The sequence below is a fragment of the Hippopotamus amphibius genome, chromosome 16 (genome assembly GCF_030028045.1).
Source record: "Hippopotamus amphibius kiboko isolate mHipAmp2 chromosome 16, mHipAmp2.hap2, whole genome shotgun sequence".
Classification (NCBI taxonomy): domain Eukaryota; kingdom Metazoa; phylum Chordata; class Mammalia; order Artiodactyla; family Hippopotamidae; genus Hippopotamus; species Hippopotamus amphibius.
Window position 1 is genome coordinate 55,521,623 of NC_080201.1, and position 18,886 is coordinate 55,540,508.

Sequence of the window (18,886 nt, forward strand, 5' to 3'; positions counted from 1 at the left end):
GGACACTGAAGTGTGAGGGGGAGCCTGGACCAGGACCAAGGCTATGCGATAGAGAGGAGGGGAAGGATACAAAAGACTTTTAGGAGGCAGAACAGACGGGACTTGGTAAGTAGCTGGCTTGGGAAAGACAGCACAGGGCAGTGGTCTGTCTTGGGCAAGAAGTCTGAGAGCCCTGGGGCTGGAGGCCTCCCGAAGCTGGGTGACCTTGGACAAGAGACTGCATCTTTCTGAACCTCAGTTTCCTCAGCGGCAGAATGGGCTGAGGGGAATCAGTGCGCTAGGACATGCCAGCGCTGAGCGCAGAGGTGCAATTATCACCATCCTCATCGCTGTTATTGGGGCCACCGTGTTTCTCTGCCTGGAATAGTCCCCCCTTCTGCTGGCTAATCCACTCTCATCCTCCAGGTGTATGTTCAAATGTTACCCTGACACCCTACCTGAACTCAGGTCTCCTTATAAGAAGTCCTCCTGCGTTCTGTACCTGTCTTCCCAGTAGTTATCACTTTTGTAGTTGTTAATTAAATGGGTAATCAGTGTTTAAAGTTTGTCTCCTCCACTGGACTGGGAGCACCGTGAGGTCAGGGTCACGGCTTTGTCGTCACCAGTGTGTCCCCAGGACCGCTCAGCGCGGGGCTGGGCGTCGAGCAACCACCCAGCAGATACTTGTTGAATGAATGAATGATCAAAAGAACAAATATTTGGCTGTTTAATAAGTGATTAAACACATGAGTGACTAAATGATGAATAAGTGAGAAAGCAAGTAAAGGGAAGGAATCCAGGATCACTCTCAAACTGTAAATATCCTAGAACTGAGAGTGTAGATGAGTTTTTCTTCATCTTTGGGAGTTCTTGGATATTTTCGGGAAAAAACAAAAAAACGTACTCACAGGGAGAGACATGCGTGGCGAAGGATAAATTGCGATGCGCAGGACTGCAGCTACATCTCCGGGAGAGGTCCGAGTTCCTCGGGGCCAACTTACATTCTAAGGTCCAGTTCGGAGGAAGAAAAAAAAAAAAAAGACCTTCGCCCGAAAGGTGGAATTGAACCACTCTGTCGCTAGACAGCTACAGGTTTGAAGCCTGCACCCCAGACCACTGAGGATCATCCGGGCAAGCAACACCCGTCTCCAGAGAGCTATATAAAATCCACATATTTCTTCTTTTTACACTCATGGTGATATAGTTTGGGCGGTATGAGACTGGTGACTTCAATATGCATAAATTATCCTAAGCTATTTATCATGGTATGTGTCCTTCCAAAATGTTGAGTTTGCCTCATATGGGTTGAATCATTGTCGCTTTGGAAACACTCTCATTTGCATAGCGCCACGCATTCTGGGAAACGGCGCCAAGGGCCATTGCCTCCTCTTCTGCCTGTTAAAGGGCCAGAAGCCTCTTTTTTCCAAGTAAGAAGTCCATTATTTAAGAGAAAAGATTCATAATTCGGCATTCAGAAGCCACCTTCCTGAAAAACCCGAATTCGAGTGGGTGGGTTCCTGCTAAAGTCTGATTTAGCCCAGCGCCGGCGGCTCCGCGCAGGCGGCTATAGGGCTGGGGCGACACCTGCTGTTCTTTTGTGGAACTTCAGCGATCTACGTTCTTTCAAATGTTCAGGGAGCACCTACAGAGTCCCAGACGCAGACCTAGATTCTGGGGATGACAGAATTTCTGTCCCCATTGAGGTTAGGCACTAGAAATCATCAGTTTTGCATCTGCATTTTATGGTAGAGGAAAGTGAGGAGTAGAAACGGATAGTACCCTACCCTATCCACACAGCCCATCCACTTGGGAGAACAAAACCTGTGCCACTGTAACTACGTTATTGCAAAAGAAGTGATCCTAAAAAAAAAAAGTGATCCTTTTTATCAACCAAGTCAGTGATCTTTTGACAACAATATCATTGCCCGACATGAAACCTTCCCATGGCTCCCACATCAGAGTAAAACTCAAAGCTTTTACCACAGCCTTACCATCCCGATGATCAGACCTTTTCACTCCTCGACCCCATCTTCTACTCCTCTCTCCTCATATACTTGGTTTCGGGCACACATCAGCCATGCTCCCTTCTCAGAGCCATTGCGTTTCTTGGTTCCCCTGCCTGAATCTCCTTTCCTCCACATGTTCCCATGACTCACTGCCTCCCCTTCATTCTGGCCTCTGCTTAAATATCACCACTTAATGAGGCCTTCCCTGACCACCCAGTTTAAAATAGCAAGCCCTGTCACTCTATCCCCTTCCCCTGCTGGACTTTTCTCCATCACCTTGATCACCACCTGCCATATTCGATGTCTATTTTCTTATTGTCTGGCAGCTCTATGCAACCATGGACTTTGTTTTGGTGGTTTTTTGTTTCGTTTCGCTTTTGCTGACGCCACAAGGCTGGTGGGATCCTATTTCCCCGGCCAGGGATTGAACCCAGGCCCTCTGCAGTGAGAGCACGGAGTCCTAACCACTGGACCAACAGGGAATTCCCAGTTTTGTTTCCTTTCTATGTCCCTGGTACCCAAAGGGCGCTTGAGTACTTGCCAGATACTCACTGAATGTTTGTAGGATGAATGCAAGAACATGATCACTATCCTTCTCTGAGCCTCAGTTTCCCTATCTGGAAAACAAGAATAGTGCAGCTAAGGGGAATCATAACAGGCAGATGGATATAGAAGCCTGACAAGGCACCAGGCAACTGCGAGTCACTCAATAAAGACTGTTTCTATCTCCAACCTGTTTCCTGCCTCCAGTGGGGGTGCCAAGGATGGCCCTGGGGGCTTTAGCCATTACTAAACCCATAATCGCAACCGGTCCATCTTCATTCTTTGATATGGACAAATGGATACTTTGTCTTATGCAAAGTATGAATAAAAGAATCTTTAAGAAATGTTGCTCTTTTATTTGGAAGTTTAAAACACTGCCCCTGCTCGGCAAATCCAGATTCAAGAGAAGCCCCCCACCAAGTCCTCTTTCTTTTAGTTAGCTAGCTGCTGCTAGGCAACCCCTGTATACAGCCTGAGGCTGTAGCTACTACTCCTGTAACATCATCATCTATCTCCTAAAACGTGACTAGTGACATGCGTCACTAGAGGCAAGATTTTAGGTGATGCACAAACATTTTAAATGGTAATAATTGTGTGTTTATTTGAACCATTATCTTCTATTTCTGGCAAGCGATACTGACCTCCTTGGTGGTGGAGTAACATTTATTTTTTTAGTAAACCGATTTTTAAAAAAATTAGGTAAATAGCAGAACAGGTGATATAAAGATTATCAGGGTTCTGGGGGACTGACTGAGGTTTGGGAAACAACCTATTGTCATAGCTAACAATAGCAGTTTCTGTTTACTGGATATTTATTCTATGGCAAGCCCTGTAACAAGGGCTTTACAAGTAGGTAGCTTGTAGAGACAATTTTTCATTTGAGGAAACTGAAACACAGCCCAAAAGTAGTGAAACTGACTCAAATTCAGGTCTGTGGGTCTTTAGACTCCAGTCTCCTGCCTCCTCCGCCCCCCAGATCAGTTTTGGAAACTGAGACCCAAAAAGGCCACGAGGCCCTTGCTTATTCCCAAAGCAGCTGGAATGGAGAGAAGCAGGTGGAGACATTTGAGAGAGACAAAAGACATGGCTTCCTGACTGATTAGATGGGTCTCTGGCTGGGTGACAACGTGGGCAGGAGCGGACGTCCCTGAGTTGGAAATCAGGTAGGACAAGGAAGAGGTTTGGGTATGTTTGAGGCAGGGCGTCGTCCAGAAGGCAGTTGGATACATGGGTCTGGGACTCAGGTGAGATGGTTGCACAGCAAGCAGAGTGTGGGGATCGACTAATGATGTCTGCCTTGAGCACCTGCGTGGAAAGCGCTGTCCAGGCTCGGCCAGCCCTCGGATCGGCCAACTCTCAGGTGGTAGAGGGGAAGGTTCTTCTTCCGCAGAGATGGGGAAGGTTCCTCCTCGAGTGTCACTTACCTGCTTTTCAGTGCAAAAAAGTGAAAACTGGAGGGGACTGGAAGCACAGGAGGCCTTGGGTTTTCCACATGAGTCTTTATTACAGTGTAAATCCAAGCTCAGGCCTCCCCTGGGCCCCATGCAAAGCCCCAGCGTTGGGGCTAGTGGCGTCCAGGAGACACCAACCCCTCACGGCGCCTCCAGCGGTGGGGTCACGGAAGTGCAGGGCGTGTGCCCTATCTAGGAAACTACAAGTCGCAGCAGGCCCCGCGGCCAGGATGCCTCGCCTTTCCTGGACTCCTACAGCAGAGCCTCTTGGGAAATGTAGTCCTGGTCGCTCAGGCAATTTGCGCAAACTCTCTGGTGTGAGTGATCCTGACACCCACGGGGAAATGGCTCGGGATGAGGCAGGGAGAGGGTGGGGATGGAAGGGAAGTGGAGGGGGGCAGAGGGTTACAGGGGGTGGGGGCAGGCGTCCCGCAGGCAGAGACACCTCTTTCATTCGGCTTTGGCTTTGGATCCGGAGACTGCGGCTGCCACCGAGGCAAGGGCTCCGGTCCCTGGGATCTTAGCTCGGATCCTGAGGGAGAAACAGCTGGAGTCAAGGGGTGGGGCAAGAGACAGGATAGGTAGTACCTGAGAACTAAGGGGAAATCTGGAAGGAGGAACTGAGTGCCCAAGCCAGCCCCTGCCCTCCACCTATCCGCCTTCGATGGAATTGTCTCTCACACTTCTCTAAAAAGGAGGCATTCAGCCCCAGGAGATTTAGGGACAGGCAGTATTGGGGGGGGGGAGGGTGCAGGAGGAGCGTTCCCACGTTTCCCCATTCCCCATCCCATCCGTCTCCACCACATGCCCTTACTTAGCTTTGATGTGGCTCAACTGATTGGTCACCAATCCCACATACTGGTCAATCTGGGCCTGGGGAGACCAAGAAGGGGTGAAAGGAGAGATTGGAATTCACCCTAATTCATTAAGGCGGTTGCTTCCTGGGACTTCCCTGGTGGGGCAGTGGTTAAGAATCCGCCGTCCAGTGCAGGGTAGACAGGTTGATCCCTGGTCCAGGAAGATTCCCACATGCCAGTGGAGCAACTAAGCCTGTGGGCTGCATTCTAGAGCCTGCGAGCCACAGTTACTAAGCCCGCGTGCCACAACTACTGAAGCCTGCTCGCCTGGAGCCTGTGCAATGAGAAGCCCATGCACCGCAATGAAAGATTAGCCCCAGCTCTCCGCAACTAGAGAAAGCCAGAGGGCAGCAAAAAAGACCCAAGGCAGCCAATCAATCAATCAATCAATAAAAAGGAGGTTGCTTCCTCCCCTACCCCCAAATCAGGAGTTGGGGGGAGTGGCTCACCACTTCACCATCAACTCTAAACCTAATAAAATACTCATGGAAGTCAGAAATTCAAGATGAAGTGTCAAGTTGATTGGACCACACTCTGTGTGGGCAGTGATGTCAGGTAGACACACAAGAATTTGCCAGTGGGTTTGTGTCCTGGGAACTATTGTTAATCTTTGAGTGAGTTTGTGTGTGTGTGTGTGTGTGTGTGTGTGCACACGCGCTTGCGCACGTGTGTGTTTGGGGCAATGTAAGAGTCGAGGGCATTAGTGTTGGTTGTTGAATCCCTGAGTGGATTGATTTAAATACTAGTTTAATTCAGTGTTAATTCACCCCGTGAGTCTTGGTGATTCCAGCATGGGAGGGACTTAGTTAGGACTATCTCTCTGGCAGGAACATGTATCATTTGGCTCTCAGCTATGCTGCAGAATGTCAAAAATGGAATGTTGGTCCACTGCCTGTCTCTGGATAGGATATATGTCAGTTGGCCCTAGTTCTGTCAGTGTTCTGGGTAACAGACATCCCACCATATTTAACTGAAATGTCAGTCCCTCGCAGTTTCAGGAAGTGAGGGCATCAGTCAGTTCACCTGATTGGCTGGGATGGCTGTCAGTCAGACCCAGACTATGTTTGGAGACAGATGGCATCAGTCTGTCTGTCTGTCTGCAGATGGAATATGTGTTTGTCAGCCCTGGTGGTATCACAGGTAACGGGTGTATCACGGAATCAGGAGAAGGCATTCATCTGTCTGCCTGTTTCTGGCTAGGATGAGTGTTATTCAGCCTCACGCTGTATCAGGGAGAGAAGACACCAATCAAGCTGCCTCTCTAGAGCCAGGACACGTCAAGGTGGACCTTGGATCATCATCAGGGAGGAGCATCTGTTAGTCTGCCTGCCTTGGGTTGGGACGTGTCAGCCAGACCCTGACTCTGTCAGGGGTGGGAATACCAGCTGGTCCTCCTGTCTCTGGCTGGGACATCTGTCATGGACCCTGGCTGTTGGGGAGGCGGGCAGCCGGACCAGCTCTGTTTGGCTGGGGTGCTGCTAGCTGAGGACCTGTCACACTCACCTGGTGCTGCCTGTACAGCAGAGGGACTGTGAACAAAGCGATCACTCCTGTGGGCACAGAGATGGGGGTCAGGGTTCTCCCGGGAGATTAACAGCTCCATTCGGAGCCCTCTCCCCCACCAGACCCCAGCGACCCACCTCCCCACCCTGCCCCCCACAGCCTTCCCAGCTCACCCAGAATGAGAAGAGTCAAACCATTGAAGACGGCACCCACGAAGGTCAAGATGTAGAAGAGAAGGGCCAGCTGAGGGTGAGGTCAGGGTCAGCAGAGCTTACGGGGTGGATCCCGGGCTGAGAACTTCCCCAGCAATGGCCCTCCTAACCCCCACCCCCACCCAGGGGCAGGGAGGTGAATGTTGGGGACCCAGAAGGGAGTGGGGACTTCAGGGCACCTTGAGGGAATCCACGAGGTCTTCTACCAGGAAGAAATGCCGCAGCTGCGTGGCCGCAGAGACCACGCGGGAGGCAATCTGTTGGGACAAACGTTCTGTCTGCTCCCGAGTCAGGGTCAGGTCCACATCCAGGTAGGCCCTGAGAGAAAAGAGGTGTGTGAGGAACCTCAGTGGGTGGATAGGGCCCAGGCTGAGGGGTGTGGCTGAGATAAGGGCAAGAAATGAGGGTTGGGGAGAAGGCCAGGGATACAGTGCTAGGGTGGACGTCAGGGGCAGGAGGTGGGATCAAGGATTAAGGGTAAGAGGTTAGGGTCTTAGGTTAGCGCTGGCAGTCAAAGGTCAGAGTCTGGTTTAATGTCAGGGTCCAGCTGGAGTCAAGAACAGGAACAGGGCGGGTCAAGGGCCAGGGTGAGGAGTCAGAGCCTGATCTGAGGTCATGGGTCATGACTCAGGGTCAGCGCTGAGGTCTGGACAGAGGTCAGGGCTGGGGACCGGGCTGCGGGTTCTCACTGGAAGGGGTTGGCGCCGTCCCCCCGGTGCACAGCCTGCAGCACTTTTCGGTAAACCCTGAGAGAGATGGTGCCGCAGAGCAGCAGCAGGGCCACATGGGCGGCCACGGACACGATGCTAAAATGCAGGAGACTGAGCAGGGAGACCATGAGGCCTGTGAAGACCACTGCTGACGTCTTCGTGTTCTTCCAGTACAGCAGGTCCGCCACTGTGGAGGGAGGGGGCGGCCGTCAGGCTGGGGTTTGGAGCCGGCCTGGCTGACCTCTTGACCTCCTACGTCCTGTCTCGGGGCTGAACCATGACCTCTTGACACACCTGTCAGAGCCTTAACCCAATTTCCAGATTTTTATTTGTCTTCCTTTATTCCACGCTTGCATCCCGGAATACGCAAGTTAACTGTCCAGCAAGTCCCCTCCAGCTTACTCCTGCCTATAGATTATGTGTGAACACAACTTGGGGTGGAAAATCACTCTTCTGCATCACGCGTATCTCACTCCACTTTTCCTCCTAGAATTCCCTCCTAGTCAACGGGAATAGCTCTTAATTCATTCTTTTTAAGGGCTACGGGATAGATATTCCTATGGTGTGGCTACAACATCATTCATTTTATTGCACCATGTATCTATTGCTGGGTCATTTACTTTATTTCCTCCCGCCACCCCCTTGCCAGTACTGCAAGCACCAGCCTCCTGCAGATATTCTTACCTCCAGGAGGTTCTGTTTCTGAGATAGAATCCCAGAGGTTGAATCACTGGGTGGACCAATTATGCATGTTCGATTGTCATAAACATTATCAGATTGCTTACTAGCAAGACTCTAACAATCCTTATTTCTATGAGCAACTTGAAAGTGATCTTTTCCCAGCATCCTGCCCAGCAATGGGTGTTGTTCTTTTTATTTTTTGCACCCTGACAGGTGTAAAGTGATAGCTCCTTGATACCCCTACCAACACATATATCTAAATCTTAAATGTATTAATAACATCATCCTCCTTCTGAGGCCCGAATTCAAGTTTCTGACCCCTTTCTGAGACCCTAAACTCACCTCCCAAGCCCAGCCTAAGCCCTGATCAGTGACCTTTGGACCTCAACGTTTCATCTCATTCAACTTTTTACAGCCCTCCCTATAATCGGCTCCCCTTTGAGCCCTGAACTGAGAGCCCAGTACCCTGCCATCTATTTCTAGACAGTCTCCATCCTCCCACCCTTACGCCAATCAAACTGACCCATTCCAACCAGTCCGGCTCAGAGTCTGACTCTCCTCACTTCTGTATCCTCCTTAGGCACATCCTCCCATCTACCTCTAACTAGGGTAGACCGCCCCTCAACCCCTCCCCTGCAGGCTCCCCACAGCGCCAGTGGGTGGGGGAAGGGCAGGGTCGCCTGAGGCGGGGGCTAAGTTTAGGCACGTTGAGGGGAGGGAGCCTCTCCTGCAGCTGTGCTGGCCTGTCCAGCTAATGAGTGACAGCGCCGCCTGGGCCTGAGGCTGGGGGAGGGGGCCTCGCTGCTCTCGGGCCCCAAAGCTCCGACTCGAGAAAGAGAGAGAGGGGGGACCCCACACTCCCTCCACGCCCTCCCTAGACACCCCCGCAGCCCCTCAGCCCCAGCCTGCAGCTCTGGGGAATCTGGGACCAAGAAGAAACATCCCCCAGATTTGAGAACGATAAAAGCGAACCTGGGTCCCTTTCCGCGGTCCCCCAGCCCCCAGGTCCCAGCCCGCCCCGAAAGCCCACCTTTACTCCCCATCTCGGCTCCAAGTGAGAGGCTACAGACACCGCTGCTTCTCGGGGATTTTGCCCACTTCAGTGGAACCCGAAGGGCGGGAGTAAGGGGGCGGGGCCCCTTTGTACCCAGCCAATGAGTCTCCATAGAGGTGGAGACAATTCCAAAACTGGATGGCTCTCTTTGTAAACAGCCAAAAGCTGGGAAGTCTACCACCAACCTATAGGAACCGTTCGTGGAGGATGAACATACTTTAAAGTAAGGCGGGGTCTGTTTACAACTGGCCAATGCATGTGGTCAGGGAAGAGGAGAGTTTTTAAAAGGCATAGAGTTTACTTTTACTTGCCCAAGCTGCCACATTCAGAAGAGAGCCTTATTTTTTCAGGGATTTGGCCTGTCCAAAATCAGCCTCTAGGGGGAGCACTCCAAAAGACGGATTTTTTTTTTTTTTTTTTTTTTTTTTTAGCAATTAGCCAATCTTAATTTAATGCTTCTTCTAACTTCTCGAGTGGGAGGGGGAACTATATAAAAAGAGCCAATAGCAATCTTAGGTAACGGGAAAACAATTTTAAAGTGTGGAGTTTATAATGTCTTGCCAATAGCAATACCTCCTCCCTTTTCCATTCTCCTCCGTTCCTTCCCAAGGACGATCGCTTTAAATATCAATCCTCCACCCTCGCTGTAGTCTGAAGGAGCAAGTTCCCTCACTCAGTTTACCTAGAAGGTGTGGTTCCAATGTAAATTCTGATTGGTCCGTGCTATCGAGACACTGCCTCGTGATTGGCTCCCGCTCCAGCGGCCCGCACGACTCTTCTTCCTTCTCATTCAGCGAGGGCTCATCCCGCCAGGAGTTCGAATCCTGGGATCCAGGTGGAGATGGGGTACGGGCCTGGGGGATCCCAGAGCCAGGGCTGGGCTGTGGAGTCAAGACTTCGGGCGGCGAGGACTGAGCGAGTACGAGCTGTAGGTCCAGTTCTGGTGCGTTAGAGAGAGAAGGTTGTGAGCTTTCAACTTGGAGGTGCCCTAGGGAGAGACCACCCACCCCTGGTGGCTTCGGTCCCAGAACCTCGGACATCTCACCTTTCCCAGCCCCTCCAGCCTCTGAGCCGTCGGGTTCCTCGTCTTCCAGCGGGGTGGAGCTACTGGTGGCAGAGTCCTCCCCGGACCCTGCTCCCCGGGCCGCCCAGCCCAGTTGGTCCAGCTGGAGCCCCAGGTCTTCCAGGGGGCGCTCAGCTGGAGGGGCAGAATCGGTTTCACCACGGCGCCCGGGCTCTGGGGACTGGCTCAGGCTGGGGATGCTCTCCAAGCTGTCGCCCAGGCCAGGCTGAGGGGGCGGGTCTCGCGGCTCCGAGACTGAGCGGCCCTGGGGCCGTGGGCGGCGAGCAGCTGAATCCCTGCGGGCCCCAGAGCCCACCACACCATCGAAGGCGATGTAGGAGAAGGTCAGCTCCCGGGGAGTGCCCCAGTCCTGCGATGTGGTCTCCTCCTCGTCGTCCTCCGAGAATTCCCGAGCTGTGTGCAGCTCCCGAAAATCCGAGTCGTCGTTCCCTCCTGCCGTGAGCAAAGGAGGGCATGAACTCCTCTGACCAAGACCCTAACCCACTCCCCTTAACCCCTTTACCCAGCTGTGAGCCCCCTTCAAGTCCCACTCTCACATCCTCCCTCTCTGCTTACCTTCTGTGGAGTCAGGAGTAGAGGAAGCTGTAGACGGAGCTTCTTCTGCAAGAGGGAAAGAATTGAAGATTCTTAGAAGCATAGACTGCCCGAGTTACAGAAGTAGTGTGCCAGTCCTGGAAACTTGTCTGAATTAAGAATTTTAATCACAGGACTTTTAGAATATTCTGCCTATAGACTGTAAAACCTTAGTATCCCTGCTATCTGAAGCTCAGTCTTAGAAATTCAAATCCAGGAATCTTGATCTTAGAGTCTTTTAAATTAGGGATTTTTAGGAGACTTCAATTCATTAATTCTTACAACAACTATTAATTGAGTGCTTAATACATGCCAGGCACTGTTTTAGATCCTGAGGATACAACCGTGAAGAAAATAAACAAAATCCTTAGTCTCATAGAGCTTTACACTCTATAGGGCAGATAGACAATAAACAAGCTTACGATGTTGGGTGCTAAGTGTGTGGAGAAAAATTAAGGTAAGGGAAGAGAAAGTAAGCGGATGCTATTTCAGACAGGTTGGCGAGGAAGACTTCCCAGATGACATTTGAGAAGAAACCTGAATGATGTGAGGAAACCATGAGGATATCTAGGGAAGAGTCTTCCAGGCAGAGGGAAAAGCCAGTGCAAAGGCCCTGAGACAAGCACTAAGCTTTGCATATTTGAGGAACAGAGAAGTGTGCAGCTGTGACGGTAACGGGTGGCTGATGCGGAGATGGAGGGGAGTTGAGGGCAGAGAGGTAAGTCAGGGTGTGTGTGTGTGGTGGGGGGAGATCACGTAGGGCCTTCCTTTGTAAGCCCAGGTAAGGACAAGATCTTACAATGTTGGGATGATACTCTAAAATGTTGAAATAACAAATTCTCAGAATTTTGGCATGTGGACTCCCAAGACATGCAACTGGCTAGGTCAGCGTTGCAATCTCCAGCTGTCAGAACCACGGGGGTGTGAGACAGAGAATGTTAGACCAGGACTGTTAAGAGTCCTGGGCTCAGAAATCATAAGGCTCCGACAAGGCATTTTCAATTATGGAATTCGTCTTCTCAGAGCTAGCTTGGGGCTTTGCCTACAGGAGATGCTCAATACCGTATGGAAATTGAAATCAGATGCCCCCCCCCCGCCCCCACCTCCTTTCCTCAGCTAGGGAATAGGAGGCCAGGAATCAGAGACCCGGAGTGGGAAAACCTAAGGACCCAGGAGTCCTAGTCCCGACCGAGGGATGGCTGTATCCTGGGGACAGGGGATTGTACAATTCGGGCGAGGTCGGGCTGCTTCTGCGTCTGGGCAGAAAACGGAGGTGGGATGCGAAGATGGGTGATCCTGGGTAAGAGGGGAGTCAGACCCCTCTTTTCCATCCTAGCTCTACCTCTCCATTCAAATCCCCTCCCTTCCGGCTGCGGCCAGCACCAGGGCGAGGGGACAGCTCCCAGAGAGCTTCCTCCTCCCCGGGCGGAGCCCCAAGGCACATCCAAGCGCCCAGAGCGCCCCCCGTCGGCTATCTCAGTGCCCCCAACATCTGCCCAGTCTCACTCAGGTTCTCTGGGTCAAGTCGCCCCCATCGCCGCTAGAACACGGTGGGAAGGGATTGCTTCCTTTGTCTCCTTCGCCTCCTCCCCCATCTCGGCTCTCCCGCGGCGCAGGTCGGAGGGGAAACCGCGGAGGAGCCCACCCGGGCCTCTGGGCCCCACACCAGGCCTGAGCTTCCCGCTACTCACTGCAGTGGGCGAAGACCGGCAGGACCTGCCCCATGGCCCCCCTCGGGCCTGCATCGGGACCCCCGCCCACTCCGGCCACGCCGCCCTGGGCCTGGGGCCGCGAGCGCTCATCTCCGCCGCGCCCAGGACGACGCCGCTGCCATCCTCGCTGCCGTCTCCTCCCGGGCCCCTCCAGCAGCAGCCGCCGCCGCCGCCGCCCTCAGCTCGGCTCAGCGGGGGCGGGCGGGGCCGCTGGGGGGGGGCACTGCAGCGCGGGGCTGGGGGCGGGGCCAGAGAACGGAGGGCGGAACCTGAGGGAGGGCGAGGGGGCGGGAAACAGGCCGGAGGATGGAAGTGGGGCGTGGCCTTCCTAATAGAGGGGCGGAGCTAGGACCTTAGGGTATCGGCCGAAAAGGCTTCGAAGGTGGCCTGAAGGGCGGGGTCTAGACAGAAGAGGGAGGGGCTTTACGGGGAGAGAAACGGGGCCGAGGGTTGGGTGAGGGGCTCAGAGATAACGATGAAGGACCCTAGGCGGAGAGGATGCAGGCGTGGATCTCAGGGTGGGTTGGGGTGGAGCTAGAGGTGGCATTGAGGGGAGGGTATAAAGATTCCACCTCTGAGAGGTAAAGGTATGAGCGTAGATTCTCAATGGGAGTGGGAGAGGGGGCGAGAAGAAACTACTCGGAAAGTTTTGAGACAAGGGGAGGAGCTCAGACTTGGCGGGGCTTAAGCCAATTTAGAATTATTCAGGGTTGGGCGGGGTCAGTCCGAGACAGAGGAGCTAGAGGCGTGGCCTACAGGGAATAGGCAGAAAAATCAAGAGAGGTGGTGCGGCACAGAAGGGGAGCGTAACCCGGAGTGAGGGGGCTGGGCCTGTAGCTAAGAGGCGGAGCCAGAGGCCTGTCGGGATATTAGAAGCGTCTGAGGCTGTCTTGTGTGAATGGACGGGCGGGACCTGGAAGGGAAGCGACTGAAACCCGGGGGCAAGACCGAGAGGGGAGGGGTCAAACTAAAAAAATTAAGGATTTAAAGATTTTGAAAGCCGGAATGGGACCACTGATGTGAGCCGAGATTGGACAGAGCAGGACTGGGGTCCTGAAGCCTAGTTGAGAATACGGTTGAGAATACGGATTTCAGACATCGATGCCCTGTAACACTGTTTAATTCTGTGACTCAGTTTCCTCTTCGGTAAATTGGAGATGATGATGTAAAACAGTATGTAGCTCATGGCCAGTGCTAGTGACTCGACTTGAATGCAAGTCAAGGGCATAGGAAGGGGATTTAGGTGGTTTCAAATCTCACAGTGCAGGAGATTAGTGGAGGTGGGGAGGGGGAGGGCGGGAGCGGTTAGCAGGTGCAGAGGGTGGAGCTTTCCTGATCCCCAGGCTAAAGGATGGCGGCCCTTGCGCGCCTGCTGGAACGTCTCCTCTGGCCAGCTCGCAAGGTAAAGGAGGTGGAGGAGGAAGAGGAGGGGCGCAGCTCTCCCGACGGGCCTCAGTCTCTCCTGGACGCGCCGCGATGCGCCCAGCGGCCGCACGGGGGTGCGGCGGCGTCGTGGGGCCTGCGCTTCGGGGCGAGCGCAGTGCAGGGCTGGCGCGCACACATGGAGGACGCGCACTGCGCTTGGCTTGCGCTCCCTGGGCTGCCCCCGGGCTGGGCTTTCTTCGCGGTCCTCGACGGCCACGGCGGGGCGCGAGCCGCCCTCTTCGGCGCGCGCCACCTGCCGGGCCACGTGCTCGAGGCGCTGGGCCCAGCGCCCTGCGAGCCGGAGGGCGTGTGCGAGGCACTGCGCCGCGCCTTTCTGAGCGCAGACGCACGCCTGCGTGCGCTCTGGCCCCGCGGCGAGCCGGGCGGCTCAACTGCCGTGGTATTGTTGGTTTCCCCGCGCTTTCTGTACCTGGCGCACTGTGGTGACTCCCGCGCGATGCTGAGTCGCGCCGGCGCCGTGGCCTTCAGCACCGAGGACCATCGGCCCCTCCGTCCCAGGGAACGCGAGCGCATTCATGACGCGGGCGGCACCATCCGCCGCCGGCGCCTCGAGGGCTCGCTGGCAGTGTCCCGAGCACTGGGAGACTTTGCCTACAAAGAGGCACCGGGAAGACCCCCTGAACTGCAGCTCGTTTCTTCGGAGCCTGAGGTGACCGCCCTGGCACGCCGGGCCGAGGATGAATTCATGCTCCTGGCCTCTGATGGCGTGTGGGACGCGATGTCTGGCTCTGCCCTGGCGGGACTGGTGGCATCGCGCCTCTTCTTGGGCTTGGCCCCAGAGCTTCTCTGCGCGCAGCTGTTGGACACGTGTCTATGCAAGGTCCTGGGGGCGGGGCTTGAGATCTTTGAGGGAAAAACCTGAGGGATAAAGCGGGGAGGAGCTTTGATGGAGAGGCACGAGTAAAACTAGAGAAGGAGGGACTGGGGCTTCAATGGGGGCGGGGCCTACTGAACGGGGCAGGGCCAAAATATGCAGGGGGCGGAGACTGAGGGAACCGAGACAAGATGGGAGAGTTGTAGTTCTAAATAGATAAGTGGGAGGGATTTAAGAGAAAGGGCGTGTTCTTTTGGAATGGACAGCCCTTAGACCTAAAGGTGGGACCTGAGGTGTGATTGGTGGCAGAAGGAAGAGCAGCTAAACAGCAGAGTGGGAGGAGCTTTGGTGAAGGAAAGTGCGTCTCTTTAATAGGGTGGGGCTAGCTCCAGTGAGAGGGCGTGCTCTAAGGAATTGGTCCCTGTGAGAGGCCTGGTTTAGACTGGCAAAAGGGTGGGACTTGAGAGAGATGGGCATAACCAGATTGAGAAGGGGGCCCTAGAACAAGGGGAGTGTTGGGAAACTGCTTCCTAGGGCATGGAGCCCTGTGCTGGGGCATTCGACTGGGTTCCACTAGGCTCTCTTTTCTCCATCTTCTCCAGGGCAGCCTGGACAACATGACCTGCATTCTGGTCTGCTTCCCGGGGGCCCCCAGGCCTTGTGAGGAGGCCATCAAGAAGGAGCTAGTGCTGGACGCAGCCCTGGGACGCAGGGTTGCAGGTGAGCAGGCGCCAGGAGCCCAGCGGAAGGGGTGGTGAGCACTAGGGGCATCCCCACAACCCTTGCCTCCTTCTCAGAGCTATGTGCCGCTGCCCAGGAGCCCCCCAGCTTGAACACAGTTTTCAGAACTCTGGCCTCTGAGGACATCCCAGATTTACCTCCTGGGGGAGGGCTCTACTGCAAGTGAGTTGGGGTGGGGTAGGGTGGAATGGGAGGATGGGTGGTAGGAAGAGGGTCCCCTCCTGAGGGCCTTCCTTTGCTCTCCAGGGCCACAGTCATCGCTGAAGCTTATTCTCAGTTCTGCCAGGCCTCAGGAGTGCGCTGGGTGGTAAGGACCCTGTGTTCTTCAGTGTTTCTCTTGGAAGCATGTAATTCAGCCCCCCACCTCACCTCTTTACGTGATGGGGAAATTGAGGCCAGAGGGGACAGGGACTTGCATGATATATTAATAAATTCTCATACCTGGGCCTGAAGAATTGTGCCAGGCATGATGGTGGGGGTGGGGGGGAGGAATGCAGAAGCAAAGGATAAGAGATCACACTTCTCGAAGAAATGTGCCTCCTACATTGCTCTGCGAAGCCCCATCATCCCAAATACCACCCCCTCCATCCAGGAATAAGGCAGAAATATTCAAAGAATGTTGATGACCCATACCAAGGGCTGCCTGCACTGCAGAGACCATGAGGACATCTCCGAGGGTGGTCCAGGTCTTAGGGGAGGGAGGCTGTGAATTGGGCCCAGATACCCTATTTGGAGATGTCCAAGGAGGTGGTGGGTGGAGCCACATAAGCCAAGGTATGGGGTGGGGAACTGGGAGGAAATGTGAGGGAGGAAACCGGAAGGCCTTTGCAGGGCTGAAAAGGGAGTTGGGTTATTACCAACTGGAGGGGGGGGGGGGTTGTTGATCACTTCTCAGCAGCAGAAAGGAGGTCTTTCTCAGGATTCTTTTGAGTTGTGAGTGACAGAAACCGCATTCAACCTGGGAAGACCACCCAGGGAATTTACTCCGCCATGTAATTGAAGAGTTCAGGGACTTAAGGCATGACTGCAACCAGTTGTCAGATGATGTCATCAGGAACTGTCTTAGTTTTCTTTTCTCTGAGTTGGCTCCATTCCCAGGCAGAGTCTCCAAGTGAGGTAGCAGTGAGTTGCTGCCCCAGGCTCACATCCCAGGAGCCCAACATCCCCAGTGCAGAGAGCACACCAGTTTCCCAGTAGCTGCCACTGTGGTTCCAGAGCTGGTTCTCATTAGCCATACTGGGTCACGTGCCTGTCCAGTCTCTGTGTCTCTGATTGGCCAGGCTGGGGCCACAGGCCCATCCCCTAGCGCTTGGCCTTATGGTCCACTCTACCCAAAACTGAGGGATTGAGAGATGGGGAGTGCTCAGTTCCTCAAAGGAAAAATAGGAGTGGTGCTTCCAGAATACAGGGGAGTAAACGCTGAGAGGCAGGAAGGGCTTCCTATTCACCATCTCCCACATTTTGTGTTACAGAAGGGGCAGAACGGGGCTGAGAAGCCTCCTGGCACCCATTCAAGCTCTGCCTTGGACTTGGAGGCCTGACAGCTGTCATTCTTTGGGGACCCTCAGCCCAGCTGGGGCCTCAATGGAATTAAGGAAGAAAAAACTCCCCTTCCCCAGCTATGCAGACTAGTGGAAGGAAGAGAAGCCAATGGAAGAACCCCAGAATGTTTATTTCCCTTTCTCCTACTTCCCTCTCATAAGACAGAAAGTCTTATGAGAGAGGGGAAATTCCACCCACCAGCTAGACCAAAAAAAAAAAAAAAAAACCCAAAACCCCAAAACCAAATGTTTTTGAAATACTTAGAACTGAATGGACCCTGAAAATCACCCAGTTCAATAACCTTCTCTTCCCTTCCTGTTTTTCATCTGTTTGGTGTGGAGGTAGGGGAAAGTTTTAATGATTAAATTTTAATTACATAATTCAAAATACATTTTTCTTGTGGAAAAAAACCCACATGCATTATTTGCCCAGTCATTCGGCAAATATATATGGGGGCACCTGCTGTGTGCAAGGCCCTGCTCATGGCCATCAACCTGGCAGACCCACTGAGGTTCCTGCCCCTAGAACCTCCTAGCGTGAGGGGTAGGGTAAGGGGACAGCAACCAAGGGAACCCATAAATAAGGTCATCTCAGACACTAACAAGTGTCTCAAGGAAAAGGAAACCGGGGGACGTGATAAGAGAATGTCTAGGGGAGCTACACTGGTGTTTTACCTTGCTATTTATTCTTTGAATGGGTCATAAGTTCACTTGGTTTGCAATTCAAAGGGCACAAAATGGTATACGGTGAAAAATCTCTCCCCATCCCCCACCCACAGCCACTCCATTTTCCACCTAGGGATGATTGCTTTGGATGGGAGGGGGTCAGTGAAGACCTCTGAGGAGTGGACAACTGAGCAGGAACTTAACAGAGAACTAGCCAGCTTTGTAGAACCCCAGGGAAGAGTGTCCCAAGGCAGAAGGAACAGCCAGTGTGAAAGCCTAGAGGCAGGATTGAATTTGGCATTTTCAATATGAGGCTTAAGATTATGACCATCAAACTCTCCACTACCTCATTCTCTGTCCTACTGGTAACCCCTGCAATGAGTTTGGAGTGGATTTTTCAAGACCTTTTATTGGGCATGTACACACATGTATATGGTACCTTAGGTTGTTTCCTTGATTTTTTTTTCATACCCTATCTATGAGCTGGTAATTTGTTTCCTTTTGCTCAATAATGTGTAGGAGACTTCTCTGATGCCACTCACACACCTCATTCTTTTTAGCTGCTACTCAGCACTTCAGACAAGAGAGATGCAATGATTTCACCACACGTCATCCTCCTGATGGATATTTAGGTTGTTTCCAATTTCTTGCTTTTACATCACTGCTGCCATAAAGATACTTTTTTTTTCTTTTTTTTTTTTTTAATTTTTGACTACATTGGGTCTTCACTGCTATGCGAGGGCTTTCTCTAGCTGTGTTGAGTGGGGGCTATTCTTTGTTGTGGTGCCTGGGCTTCTCAGTGTGGTGCTTTCTCTTGAGGAACACAGGCTGCAGGCTTCAGTAGTTGCAGCACGTGGGCTTGGTAATTATGGCATATGGGCCCTAGAACGCACAGGCTTCAGTAGTCACGGTTTGTGGGCTTAGTAGTTGTGGCTTGTGGGCTTAGTTGCTCCACGACATGTGGGATCTTCCCAGACCAGGGATCGAACCCATGTCCCTTGCATTGGCAGGTGAGCCACCAGGAAAGTCCCTGTGAAGATCCTTGATTAGGCTCCTGTGTAAATATGCAAGAGTTTCTCCAGTGCAGGGGTCTTGCTACCTGTTTCTTGTTTGTTTGTTTCTTTTTAAATACTTTTTTATTTATTTATTTTGGCTGCGCAGGATCCTAGTTGCTTGTGGCACACAGGATCTTTGTTACGGCATGTGGGATCCTTTGTTGTGGTGTGCAGGATCTTTAGTTGCACCATGCTGACTCTTAGTTGCGGCATGCATGCAGGATCTAGTTCCCCCACCAGGGATCGAACCTGGGCCCC

At 53.1% G+C, this 18,886-nt stretch overlaps 2 protein-coding genes, 1 long non-coding RNA gene and 1 other non-coding gene across 5 annotated transcripts; 2 read left to right on the forward strand and 2 right to left on the reverse strand.

The window, feature by feature from the left end:
* Window positions 1–1,025: 1,025 nt before the first annotated feature.
* TRNASTOP-UCA (transfer RNA opal suppressor (anticodon UCA)) lies at window positions 1,026–1,112 on the reverse strand. The gene has a single exon. It is a non-coding gene; the product is annotated as a tRNA-Sec (tRNA).
* Window positions 1,113–4,012: 2,900 nt separating this feature from the next.
* RTN2 (reticulon 2) lies at window positions 4,013–12,477 on the reverse strand. The gene is made up of 10 exons (XM_057713292.1): window positions 12,345–12,477; window positions 10,636–10,680; window positions 10,042–10,512; window positions 9,679–9,936; window positions 7,241–7,448; window positions 6,731–6,869; window positions 6,513–6,582; window positions 6,340–6,386; window positions 4,794–4,852; window positions 4,013–4,511 (listed from the first exon to the last, which is right to left on the reverse strand). Exons 1-10 carry the CDS (start codon window positions 12,376–12,378, stop codon window positions 4,430–4,432), a joined length of 1,413 nt encoding a protein of 470 aa, XP_057569275.1. The 5' UTR covers window positions 12,379–12,477; the 3' UTR covers window positions 4,013–4,429.
* LOC130839247 (uncharacterized) lies at window positions 9,162–12,374 on the forward strand. Its single transcript, XR_009049779.1, has 3 exons — window positions 9,162–9,219; window positions 11,146–11,371; window positions 12,270–12,374. It is a non-coding gene; the product is annotated as an uncharacterized LOC130839247 (long non-coding RNA).
* A 1,239-nt stretch (window positions 12,478–13,716) lies between the features above and the next one.
* Window positions 13,717–17,319, forward strand: PPM1N (protein phosphatase, Mg2+/Mn2+ dependent 1N (putative)). 2 transcript variants are annotated; one of them, XM_057713294.1, is made up of 5 exons: window positions 13,717–14,631; window positions 15,228–15,345; window positions 15,423–15,528; window positions 15,613–15,673; window positions 16,839–17,319. In XM_057713294.1, exons 1-5 carry the CDS (start codon window positions 13,717–13,719, stop codon window positions 16,905–16,907), a joined length of 1,269 nt encoding a protein of 422 aa, XP_057569277.1. In that variant the 3' UTR covers window positions 16,908–17,319. The 2 variants fall into 2 exon arrangements, with proteins under 2 accessions (XP_057569277.1, XP_057569276.1); XM_057713293.1 differs by lacking the exon at window positions 15,613–15,673 and having other exon boundaries at window positions 16,839–17,110.
* The last annotated feature ends 1,567 nt before the right edge of the window (window positions 17,320–18,886 follow it).

Coding starts and splice junctions, on each gene's coding strand:
- RTN2 (XM_057713292.1), bottom strand. CDS start 12,378: ATGGGGCAGGTCCTGCCGGTCTTCGCCCACTGCA. Junction 10,681..12,344: donor GCCGGTCTTCGCCCACTGCA/GTGAGTAGCGGG, acceptor TCCCTCTTGCAG/AAGAAGCTCCGTCTACAGCT. Junction 4,512..4,793: donor TTGAGCCACATCAAAGCTAA/GTAAGGGCATGT, acceptor TTTCTCCCTCAG/GATCCGAGCTAAGATCCCAG.
- PPM1N (XM_057713293.1), top strand. CDS start 13,717: ATGGCGGCCCTTGCGCGCCTGCTGGAACGTCTCCTCTGGCCAGCTCGC. Junction 15,346..15,422: donor CCTGGGACGCAGGGTTGCAG/GTGAGCAGGCGC, acceptor CCTCCTTCTCAG/AGCTATGTGCCGCTGCCCAG. Junction 15,529..16,838: donor GGGGGAGGGCTCTACTGCAA/GTGAGTTGGGGT, acceptor TTTGTGTTACAG/AAGGGGCAGAACGGGGCTGA.